The sequence below is a fragment of the Lytechinus variegatus genome, chromosome 3 (genome assembly GCF_018143015.1).
Source record: "Lytechinus variegatus isolate NC3 chromosome 3, Lvar_3.0, whole genome shotgun sequence".
NCBI classification, from domain to species: domain Eukaryota; kingdom Metazoa; phylum Echinodermata; class Echinoidea; order Temnopleuroida; family Toxopneustidae; genus Lytechinus; species Lytechinus variegatus.
This window is the reverse complement of record NC_054742.1, coordinates 69,229,758-69,242,467: the sequence shown is the minus strand read 5'-3', so window position 1 is coordinate 69,242,467 and position 12,710 is coordinate 69,229,758. Positions and strand designations below refer to the sequence as shown.

General features: G+C 35.0%; 1 protein-coding gene across 1 annotated transcript in view; it reads right to left on the bottom strand.

Moving 5' to 3' along the window:
• LOC121411791 (extended synaptotagmin-2-like) overlaps window positions 1–12,710 on the bottom strand; it is a 79,321-nt gene that overhangs the window by 58,317 nt on the left and 8,294 nt on the right. Inside the window, exons 2-3 of the mRNA XM_041604648.1 lie at window positions 7,153–7,499; window positions 4,143–4,184 (exon numbers count right to left, since the gene is read on the bottom strand). Coding sequence (XP_041460582.1) covers window positions 4,143–4,184; window positions 7,153–7,499 — 389 coding nt within the window. The remainder of the gene's footprint in view (window positions 1–4,142; window positions 4,185–7,152; window positions 7,500–12,710) is intronic.

Below are 12,710 nucleotides of genomic sequence, written 5' to 3'. Positions count from 1 at the left end.
TATAAAAATGTTTTAAAGTGGGTTCTCCCATTTCAAGCCCACCCACTGTGCAGTTTGACCCATTAAAGGGGAAGTTTACCCTGAAGAAAACTTTGTTGTAAAAATAGCAGAAAAAATAGTAAAAAATATTGGTGAAGGTTTGAGGAAAATCCGTTAAAGAGTAAGAAAGTTATTAGAGTTCAAAGTTTTGGATTTGTGACGTCATAAACGAGCAGCTGCCCCATGTGTTATGTAATATAAAATGCATGAATTTCAAATTGTGTATGGTTCCTGATGACTTAATTTTGTTTTCTATTCATGATCGGGTATGAAATGATTTGTCTATTTGATATACAAAAAGTACAGTGAAAACAATTTTAAATTTTCTGAAAAAAATGACATTTCATTGATTTTTTACCATTCGCTATGTAGGAATGCTGCTCGCATATGACGTCACAAATCAAATAATTAAAATTCTAATAACTTTTTAATTATTTGATGATTTTTTCTCAAACCTTCGGCAATAATTTTTATTATTTTTTCTGCTATTTTTACAATAAACTTTTTGTCAGGGTGAACTTCCCCTTTAACTTGTGCCTATAGGCAAAATTGGATTGTATGAACTACAACGTACATGTATGAAATCAACATCTGATATGGAAGAAAACCCATCATGTAGAATCATCAAGCTCTCTGGCTGCATTTTTGCGACCTCAAGCCAGAATCATGATTTGAATCATGATTCTAATCATGATTCAAAACACAAACATGAATCACAATATCACAGAATCAGCGTTTAGACGACCTTCATTCCAATGCTGTTTCTCCTCAGATTCGGGCTAATCCAGTGCGCATCACTAGTGCGCAGTTTGCATCCAGAATTCAGTCTACACCTCATTTTGTTTACTTCTATCATATAGGGTCCATATGCTTCTATTCATCTTGTTAGTTTATCCAAAATGGTGTTTGGAAGTGAATTTCAGCGGAGATCCAATTTAATATTGATACTGTATACAACAACAACTGAGATCATTGTCTGTCCAGTTAATTCATTTACTAGAACTTGAAGTTGAAGACATGACCAAATAATGAAAAGTAGTGGACGATGCGATGACCAACACAGAACTTGAACATGACAAGAAATGCATGCATAGTACATAATCATGTACATACAGTGAGCATATAGAGCGCCTTGGGCTTGGCAAGAGTCAAACCGATAGTACATGTAGCTGGACACAGTGAGGTCATAGAATCATGATTCAAATCACGATATCGTTTATTCGAACATTTTCGTACGTGATTCTGCAGAAACGTCTTTCCAAACGCCCCTTTTTTCGTGTTTCATGTTTGTGATTCTAATCATGATTATATTCAATTTCGACTAAACGCAATCGTGATTCTGCAGAATCATGATTTGAATCATGATTCTAGGGTAAAAAAGTGGCGAATAAACGCACCCTCTGTTGAATTCTAATCTTCTATCGAAATTCATCATCCATTGGTCTCAAGAATCACTTTTCAAAATGTGAATTTGTCTGTATGAATTCATATTATCAGCTTGTTTTTCTTCGACCAGTGAAAAGTGCCTGAGCACATCTGTGAATTGAGCAAAAGGTCTTTGAAAACCTTGTCTGTATAATAAAAGAATTTCAATTGAACACAGCACTTCATACACAGTATACTACTACCAAGGATCCGTTAAGAGCACAGTCCAATGGGTCATGCACTGTAGATCAATCAGAGTGTGTAATGATAACTGGCTCACTCACATCCATCCCATCTGTGAAAGTCATCCAATCAATACATACTACATATGATGACACTTCATGATGCCATCCTACTCTCAGTCAAGGACAGTGATCTCTGTTCAGATCTTCCCTTGACCATGGAAGGAGGTATACGTGTATGTGTTTTTACTGTATCAAAGCACACAGGCCTACTCAGTCAGTAGGCAGCTCCCAAAAAAGTGGCTTCTTTCATCCAAGTGATATGCATGACTAGAGAGGTTTTGCATGTATGTAATGAGCTTGATGCGGACCAAAACACCTCTTTTTAATTCGATCATTGTTGCTCTAAATACACATCAAATTTCATGATTTTGGTATCATCAAGAAGATTCATTCTTTCAGGTCATTTGTTTGAATTCAATTTCATTTAAAGATTTGTACTCCTCTTCTTCATCTCCTTCTTCAGTTTACAGTACAGAAAGCCATCTGGTACTGGTATTGGTGCAGTATGCAAGTGTGTACATACAAAATACAGTACACAAGTAAAAAAACATACACCTGCCAAATATACAAGAAAATTAATAACTAGTATTTTACCAGTGAAAGAGCAAAGCACTGGTACTTGTACTATCTAAGAAAGTTATTTTCAGCAAGTTATGTTTTTTTTCCTGCAAGTTAGGTTTTTTTTATAACAAGTTAAGGTTTTTTTTTCTCATAAATTACTAGATTTGTTGAAGGGATTTCTCCAAGCCATGGAGTTCAATGTACAGTCCAAGAGATATCAGTGTGAAAGGCAGGTGAAGAGGTGTGGCACAAGCCACAAGGTTGAATGTGCACATTCTACGCTATGCTACAAGTATATGAATGAAAAAAGTCTTGAGTGTTTAAGGGTGTGTTTATGCTTCCATTGTGAGGACAGAATCAGCGATTTCAAACATCGATTCAAAACGCCGATCATAAACGTGGTTCTGGGAGTGCTGTTTATGCTTCACTTTTCAGAGCAAATCATGATCTCCAGCTGGCTTTGCATCGTAAAGCGAGGTCAAATTGGGCGCGCCTTTTTTCGAAAGTTTTTTCCGATTGTTGTTATTACGTGGAGATAACATGGAGCAATACGACTGTATTTGCCCGCGGATTTTCATCTCACCGGAAGCATGTACCAAATGACGTCATTTAAACACGTTTACGATCGTGGTTCTGTTTATACTTCCCCAGAAAGCCTGATTCTGGTCAAACGACGTTTACAAACGCACCTTTTTGTGAGTTTACGATCGGCGTTTTGAAACAGCGTTTAAATGAAAGTAAGCATGGACGCAACCGTGTTTTGGACTAATCACGTTTGGAAACGCTGATTCTGGCCTGAAAAGTGGAAGCATAAACACGGCCTAAATCTGAAATTAAGACTACAGACTATTGGTATTAATATCACAGCTTATCGATTTGGTAGCCCTTTGTTTACATTTAGTTCATTGATATTCATCGGGATTGTACTCCAGTGTATTTGATACCACTCCATGTCAATAGTCAGGTTTCAAGTGTTCTTGACAAGATGAAGTATTCACACGCAGTTATTAATCATATAATACAGTAGAGAAGCAAATCTAGGTCCTGTATCACAAATCTTGGTAATTGATTACAATTTTAATGATTAATGACATTCAACTATTATGTGTCATCAATCATATGCGTGTATTCCACAAATATAGAATCAATCACTAAGGTTTGTCTCCCAGGGACCAGACCCAGATGAATCACTTTGTGTAAGCTGCACCTGTAATGTCCTATTTGATTAGTATGTCTGGTTGTGATGAATCATACATGTATGGATCATCATGGCATCCGTGAGATTCTTGGGTCATAATTGACTCACGACCCTTCCATACTATCTCCACAGCAAGAATGTACTACTCACAATTCCTTGATCACAGCAGGAAACTCACAAGATGTACAGCTTGCATGTACAAAATAATATGAACATTAAGTATGTGTACAAGGCTGTGAACATACAATATGTGTATCGTGACCTTACAGCAATTAGTTGCTTGCTACCATTTTGCTTGTCATTTACTTGAATTGGTACTATTCTTACAAATAGGAAAGCAGTCACTTGTCATACATGAAAATAATAATATATAAAACATATTTGATTGATAGCCAGTTTGAACATTTTCATCATTAAAACAGACATTTTTTCCAATATTTCCCTTGCTTATGTAAAGTGTCATATTTTCCAGCAATAATACAATATGACATCATGTATATTGGGATCTCTTTAAGTATACAACTGTACCTAACCAAAATAAAAAAATAAAAAAAAACACTGACAATACCCCTCCAGGTAATTTCAATAGATCTGTTACAATTACAAATCTCCAATAAGAAAAGCGATAATTGCCTGACATAACAACATACATCTCTGATGATATAATAACTTACCTTGTTGAGCCATTCTGCCCTCTCAATGTCAGGAAAGTATACCTGAAATAAGAATTGGAAGAGAAAAAAAGTTGTTTGATGCTGTATCTATTCTGCATTAGACTTTAATAAGTTAGGAGACCAGTTTGACTAGCTCCATACCTTAAAAAAGAGCATTCTCTTAGAAATTTTAACATAATTTTGCACAGAAACATTCATAACAACTTTAAAATATGAGATAATGCTCACTGAAAATAATAAGACCAGTTTTATTACAAATCTGTCTTTGAAAGAAATTATGCAAATGTTCAGGTTTGTTTGTTACCCTACTCCCTAGCTTTGAGATGTTTAATACATTTTTATCATGCACACAAGACTATGGTGTATGAAACAACAGTTACGTGTATATCACCAAGAACTAGTAAATATGTCAAGTTTTAATGATTTCAAGTCAGAAATAAAAACATTTTTAAAAGACTTAAATCCAAAGCTTAAGTGAATTTATCAATGGAATACTGGTAAAACAGTTTAAATAAAATTGATAAACTACATGTACCTTAACCATTAGTACTATTAGTAAAAGTTTTTTTTGGGGGGAGGGGTGTTACTGATAGCCTCCATAGGGTATGCATCAACAATTTTCAGTATACTGTACAATGTCTTTTTATTATTAGTTTTTATTTGGTACTGCTTCAGGAGAGTAGTTTCATGGAATGTACCTAGATGGATTTGGGTAAAAAAAGGAACTATCGAACTGAAAATAACACTTTCCCAGTAATATTATCAAATAAAGGGGAGCACAATTTGCATTCAAAGCATCTTTCTTCTCCTCGTTCCTCTCTTTTCCTTGATACAGATCAATAATTACAATCATCAGGTTTTCATACTCTGCTAAACTTCAGCCAAAATATGGTAACCTCTTTTTCAAACTTCTGTACAAAGTAATGTACTATAAAGTTATTGTGGTGCTATCATTATTCTTTTCAGATTCCCAATATTTAAAATGAATAAATATCTAAATCATGTCTGCTCACAAAGTTTCATAATGTATGTATACATGTAGCATCCAAATTCATTATGATCCCCAGTGTAATTTTGCCATGAATTTTGCATGTCCTGGACCATGACTGATTTTAGAAAATATAAGAAATTTATACATGTAGATTATACATGTAACACTCAGTCTAGATGAACAATTGAGATTAATGTCTGGCTCCTCCACTATTACCAGTCTGGATTTCAACTGCCACCTTATGCACCAAGTTAGGAGAGGGTGCAGTTAACTTAGATTCCAATCAAAACGTCAAGACTTTGTTCGACCTTTGCTTCAAACATCTCTCTAGTGATGTACAACTTTCTAATCTGTACACATGAAACATTAGCGTATCAAAATGTTATTGATGAATGGTTCCCCATAACCTTTATTATTATTACAAGACAGGTCTCTCACTCTCAGACTCTCTATTCCTTTTTTATATTCTAGCACCTATGTGTTGATCGGCGCTCGCAAACGACAAACAACCCATTCAGACCTACACAACATGGGTTTGCTATTTATTTTTGTAAAATAGTTCTTTACTTTAGTTTGAATTGCATAAAGATTACTGGACATTTATGACCTTCCCCATTCTTCACATGGCCCCCTTGTCTGCACGATTAATTTGGTGGATTCACAATACGGTGCACCATTTATCGATTGCAGCGGACAGACCAAATTTTGTAATGCCTCTTGGGAAAAAATTGAAATCTACATGCAATTATGCTGCACTGACCAACATGGCTCGGCCTTTTGCATAAAATTATGCTATTTACCAGGATCTACATGTACCGTAAGGGCACTAGTATTCAACCCGTTTGGAGAGTTTCCTCAAATATATAGAAACATAGAATTTACCTGAATTTCAGACCCATCTTATTTCTAAGAGCAAACGCTGGTTATTCTTTTTCCGTTATTTTTTTCTTCAACCAGTCGACTGTGTACGCGGGCGATCGAATTATACGGCGACGGTTTTTTGCACTAGTATTCAACCCGTCTGCACTAGTATTCAACCTAGCAATGAAAGATGGTCCTGTCTCTCAATCTGCCCTTGTCCCATCCGACTATGGACTAGACCATTTGAGATGAGACCAAACAGGGAATTAATCAAAGCCAGAGACTTACATAGATCTAGATCTAATTTACCAATATAAACCCTTTTGAGATTTGCTATCTATCCTCACTAGGTTGAATACTAGTGCAATTCAGTTCAAAAGGCCATCGGCGCATAATTCGATCCTACGCGCATACAGTCGACAGATTGATAAAGAAAATACCGACAACAGATTACCCTAGAAATAACAAAGGTATGAAATTAAGATAGTTTCCATATTTCTAAATATTTTTGGAAATATGTCAAAATCTTTGAATTATGCCGGGTTGAATACTAGTGCCCTTACGGTACCGGTAGAAGGTGGGAGAGAAATTCGCTGAAATTAAATCTGGGAAATTTAGACAGTTTTTCGGTGAATTCTTCCTCTGCTTATCATATGAATTTCATACTTAAACATCTTTAAACAAGCACTATGTGCTGGCTGCGCCTAGCCTGCTCATAATGTCGACCCAAACCAATAGATGGCACACCGACGGCACCATATTGTGAGTCCACCACATTCTAAAAAGACCTGAAAGCTCAAATTAATGACCACAAAGTCACAAACTGCAATACCTGTACATAACTTTTTAGATATCATATTCATTTAAAAAATTGACAAATGGTGAAAAAAATATTGAATTTAGGTAATCATGCAAGGCCTCAAAATTCTGTTTTTTCATCAAAATCCCAGAATCGTGTAGAGAGTGAACAGACATGGGGCACCTTTAAGTTTTTTTGGCCTGGCTATTTTTTCAAAGAAAATAAATTAATGATTTAACACAATTACCGATATCATCAGTCTTATTAATCAGAAGGGCAACAGCTAATATTCAAAGCTGCCTGGTATCAATTCAATAATACAATCCAAATTATTTTAATTAACAAACATAGTAACATACCCATGACGGTAGATCTCTAACGACACCAACGATGCTCTCCCGCTCATTCTCCACCGCTGCCCTGGCGAGCTCGGTCGACTGGGCCTTGCGACGGCTGGCGCGATCTCTCCACACACTGACAATAACGATGAGCAGCAGCCATAATGCGCTGAAGCCGAGGTATCCGACGAGCCAAACCATCAACAAAATTCCCAAAATGAAGCCATGTTTCTTGATCACCGAGAGTAAATCGGTGCTCTCTTCCACCTTGACTTGTTTGACTGGTTCAGTGGCAGTTTCATCTCCATCTGAATCTGATTTTCCAGGCACCATCTTGAAGACGAAATTTCGGAGAGTCTCCGCCGCATCTGTAAACAAAGTGGAATCGAGAAGAACGAAAATTGTGAATCGATCGTGATGCGCGCGCGCGATTGTGTAAGCCGACCGTTATCATTCACAAAGCATTATAAATGGGTTTGTTTGTTTGGAGTGAAAGTGTTGCGGTCACGGCCGGCCAACTAGCTGGAGCTGGGGGTGTTAAGTCAACCCCTGGTAGCGCAATTAGCATGATCTTGGGGAAATTCCCTATTCATACCATCATTGTTGAATGATGAGTAAAGGTATCTAGAGATTTTTGTAATCGATTCATGACATTGGATTCTAAAGGTAAGCAAAGGTATGTGCCCGGGGTCTTGAACACCCCTACTTATGTTACCAGCTGATTGATGAGAATTATTCTCCTTTCCATTAAAAAGAGCGTGCCCGGTGAGCGTGATTGAAGTTTCAATGTGAAGGGGAAGAAAAGGGGCCTATTAATTTTGGTTAGGCATGATGAAATACCTCCACTACCAAAATTTGATGCGAATATATAATGCCTCATGAATACATAATTAGCCCCATTGAAGTCAATGTATTATTAGCTTGGTTCCATGAGGTCAGGCCCCCATCATTCGCACCAAATCTTGGTAGTGGAGGTATTACTTCATGATCTACCAAAATATGGTATCAAAAATGCTGAAATTCAAAATTGGAAAATTGATTAAAGTCACACTTCGGTATCATTCCCGTACTTTTGTATTCATGTATGTGCTTCGTAGAGAAAAATGAGGAAATTAAACCAAAAAAAACATGACGTTATAGTCTATTGTTCAATTACTAGAGCTAGGTTATTTTTTAATTCTTGTTCGCTTTGGGAAACTTCTGAACCATTATTATAATGGTTACGAACAAGAATTAAAATGGTTAAGTTTCCCAAAGCGAACAAGAATTAAAAAATAACCACTCGGGGCCATGCCACCGGGGGCTGAAGCTACCCCTCCCTCTTTTTTTAAGTATTCATGTGCAATTCATAGACATTTCTCCACTAAATATGTAGAGGGGACCATGCACACACTACAAGCATTTGCTTTTTAGTGGATCCACATTTTATCATATCTTTATATAAGTTTAGGATAATTTGCTATATAATACGTTTTGTTTTGTGGAAAAAAAATATTTATATTATTGTATAAGATTCATTAGCAAATGTCATTGAAATCATTTTCAACCACTTTACTTTGTTCACTTGATAATGAAATAAAACAAATTGAAATACAAGAACATGACGAGCAAACTGAATGTTATGCATGATTGCACCCCCCCCCCCCCCTCTACGTTTCTACGATAACAGAGTTATTTGGTACCATTCATCTAAATTTACATTTTCTGCCCAAATCAATATAGGATTTTTTTGGTGAGGAAATATATAACACATACTGGATACAGGCAAAATGATGGATTTGATAAGATAATATATAATTATAACATTTTTGCCGCAACATTCAGGATTTTAAGGAAAAAACACACTGGCAAGAAGATTTAAACTTATATTAACGAAATGATATGATAGGGTCTTTTGTTCGATTCTATTTTTTTCAAATGATAAATAATTTTAATGGACCTGTAGATTTAAAGATATTGGAAAGGGGTAATTCCGATGTGTGTATGTACACTTTCATTCTTAGTCTACAAATCTTTCAACGGAGAGGTCGCTCTCAAAAAAAAAGATCCGCTTTTCGATCGACACATCAATCAATTATTCATCGTTTTTAGATGTGTGTATGTTTTTTTTTTTTAATTGATAGAACTTCCTCATTAATCAGTTTGATTGAAGAGAGTGGTAAACGAGGGAGAAAAAGGGAATCTTAACTTGAGTTTTATATACAGATTATAAGTGTATTTCCGTAATTCATATTTTTGCTGTTGTTGTACCCGGATTCTTTTCTGTATTTATTCGTGATTATAAGCTGTTAAAGAAATGTGAGCAGATTAATTCTAAGTTTACATTTGAAATTCATATATATTCCTTTTCTTACCATGTTAAAATGTTTATGTGAAACTTGAAACAATTATGTTTTAATGATGTCATGTTATATTTATTTTTTACACGTGATATGAGGAAGAAATAAATATGATTATCAAAAAAAATCGTCCAAATTACATTTGCCATTGGTATAACCATTCAGAGTCATGAGAGGGAAAGGATTTCATCGTTTTCTTCAAGGGTCCCTTCCCGCGTCCAATAAAAACGAAAAATAACACATGATATTTGATTATTCCTGATGGCAAAAGCCTCTCAAATAAAAGGTGATCAAATTAAATTTAATTGTTATCTGAAAATGCCTAGGAGTATTTTTTCCATTCATGTTTTGGACTATACACTGTTAAAAATAATTTAAACACTGTATACTATGTGAATCGCACAGTAGTTGTTTAAACATTTGAAATAAGTGTTTAAATACACAACAAAGTTTAAATTCAAATATTTTATTTTCAATTATAGAGCGTGGTTGTATAAGATTTTAAACATTAATGTATAAACAACTACTGTGCGATTTACATAGTAAACAGCGCTGTTTAAATTATTTTTAACAAAGTAGTTGTACATTGCCGTACGCAGAAATTTTTCTTAAAAAAGGTGGGTAAGATTTTAGAAGAAAGGGTGTAAAGTGACCGAGCACGTCTTGGGGGCGCTTTTGCAATTTGTAAAATGAAATTAAAGGATTTCGTGCATACATTGGGTGATTTTTTGTTGTTGAAAATTTTCAGTAAAAATATACGCGTCTTCAATATTTCGAAGTGTGGGGGGGGGACTGACCTTTTAATAGTAATTCGTTGCCATTGCTTATCAATTGACAGATATTTTCAGATCGATTCGGAGCCACACATAATGATACACACCTGAGAACAAACACATTAAAATAGTCATTAACGGGAAAACAAACATTCGTTCCACTTTCTCTTACCTTAACAATGAACAACCAAATCTGGGAATATAAATGTTTAAATGAAAATTTGTTTTAATTCTATAGCATACGAATACCGTATTTGATGAAGAATGAATAATACCCTTCTTTCTCCGCTCGCTCACAATATTTAAATCAAGGCACTTTTTTTGGGGGAGGGGGGGGGCAGTCAATGTGATGACCCCGTTTTTCAAATATTCATTAATCAAAACAATCGCTACTTGAGTGATGTGTTGGGATTTTTTTTCTCGCAAATTACACGGACAGACAAATTCAATATTCTACAAAATCACTACTTTTGATTTGAATTACCTTTTTCAAGTTTATGTCGAATTGCCCCTGCTATCACATGTGCCACAAATCGCACTCTGTTTTCCAAAATCTCAGTATCCATCATTCAAAGAACAAATCCAAGTAATGCGAAGTACCTCAATGCATTTTATAGAAGCAAATATAAACCTTGGTTACAGAATACACTGTATTGCCTTTTATGAAACAAAATCCGAATTTTTGAAACCGTTCTGCACTAAAACACAGTTGAAATTGAGCTATACATCGACAGTACGACATCGACGAGGTGAAAGCATAATATGCAAGTATTTATTATTCAGATTCTTCATAAGAAAAACAAAATGTTGATAACATATGTCACAAAGTGCTCGTTACTTTTGCGGTGAAGTAAATAGCGAGTAAAGTGGCGCCCGAAAAATTATGGGAAATCGTGGGAGCTCGGGGGGGGGGCACCCTTGATATTGATTGAGTCATATTAATTATTTTCAAAGAGAAGTAAAAAAATGAAAGGTTTAAATGCGGATAAGAACTAGGGTTAAATATGTATCTGCATAAATACTCCCCAATTTGGCCCTGTTTTTAATGATGGGGGTATAGTGCCCCTAAGAAGCCAATAGTGTATGCGTAGCAAGAGTATGTTTGTAGTACCCAGCTTTTTCAATGGTATTGTTATTGTCATCAAAGTGTCAGGTTTAGAAATGTGATCAATCATTGTCTTAGCCACAATTAAAGGATGTTATCAAACAAAATGAATTGCACGCATCTTACCGAGTTCTGATAATGTAATGAATATAGTCACCGAGGAAAATATATATACATAATAATAATAGATAAATTAATAGATACATACATTAATGAATAAAAAAGATAGATAGATAGATGGATAGATAGATAGGCCTAGATAGATAGATATATAGATAGATAGATAGATAAATAGATAGATAGATAAACAGACAGACAGACAGATAGATAGATAGATAGATAGATAGACAGACAGACAGACAGACAGACAGACAGACAGACAGACAGACAGATAGATAGATAGATAGATAGACAGACAGACAGACAGACAGACAGACAGACAGACAGATAGATAGATAGATAGATAGATAGATAGATAGATAGACAGACAGACAGACAATTTTCTTGCATTCTACAATCTGAAGTAATTTCGTCAAATGATTTTCATTTTTTTTTACTTTTATCATGATAAAGAATGTTATATCCATGATTTAACTGACTAAACATTGGCAAGAAGATTTGTAATTTATTTAAAGTCTTGATCCATTCATGCATTAATTACGGTGCTGATATTTACCTTTGAAAATCTAAAAGCATAGAATAAACGTCTTTGACAAAAATGAACATGTATAACCTATATATCTTGTGTATTATCTCTGTGTATGAACAAAACGGCGTTTTATCTCTTTTTTCCATGAAATAAAAAGACCTCTAACCCATAAAATTTGTAAATATAAAGTCTTGGTTGGCTGATTTTTTTTAGAAGTAACAAATCCTGACTATTTCTGTTTATCTACTCTTTGGGAACAAACAAGAGATGTTCTTTTCATTTTGGAGGTCCTGCATGTAGAAAGGGGTACATTTGGTTGGTATACATTTCGGTGATATTGCCGATTGGTCTAATTTTTATTCGTCTACAATGCAGTTGTCTATACTACGTGGTATACTTGCCATTTATTCTATTTACCATTTTTTCTGATTTCCAGTTAGGTTACAGACACTCTAAAAAAATGTTAACTAAACATTATTTTGAAAGGTTGGAGGAGTGACAACATTTTCTAAAGGTTGCATTTACCACTTTAAATGGTCCTCAACTTTATACCAGGTTGGATGTAACATTTGGAAAAGGTTGTCACTCCTCCAACCTTTCAAATGTTGATTTAGCATTCGATTTTTTAGAGTGTAGATTTCGTTTAATATCTACCTGGTCTTAACACTTAGTCGATATCTTTATGAACAAAATTTTCATTTGATAAATAAGAT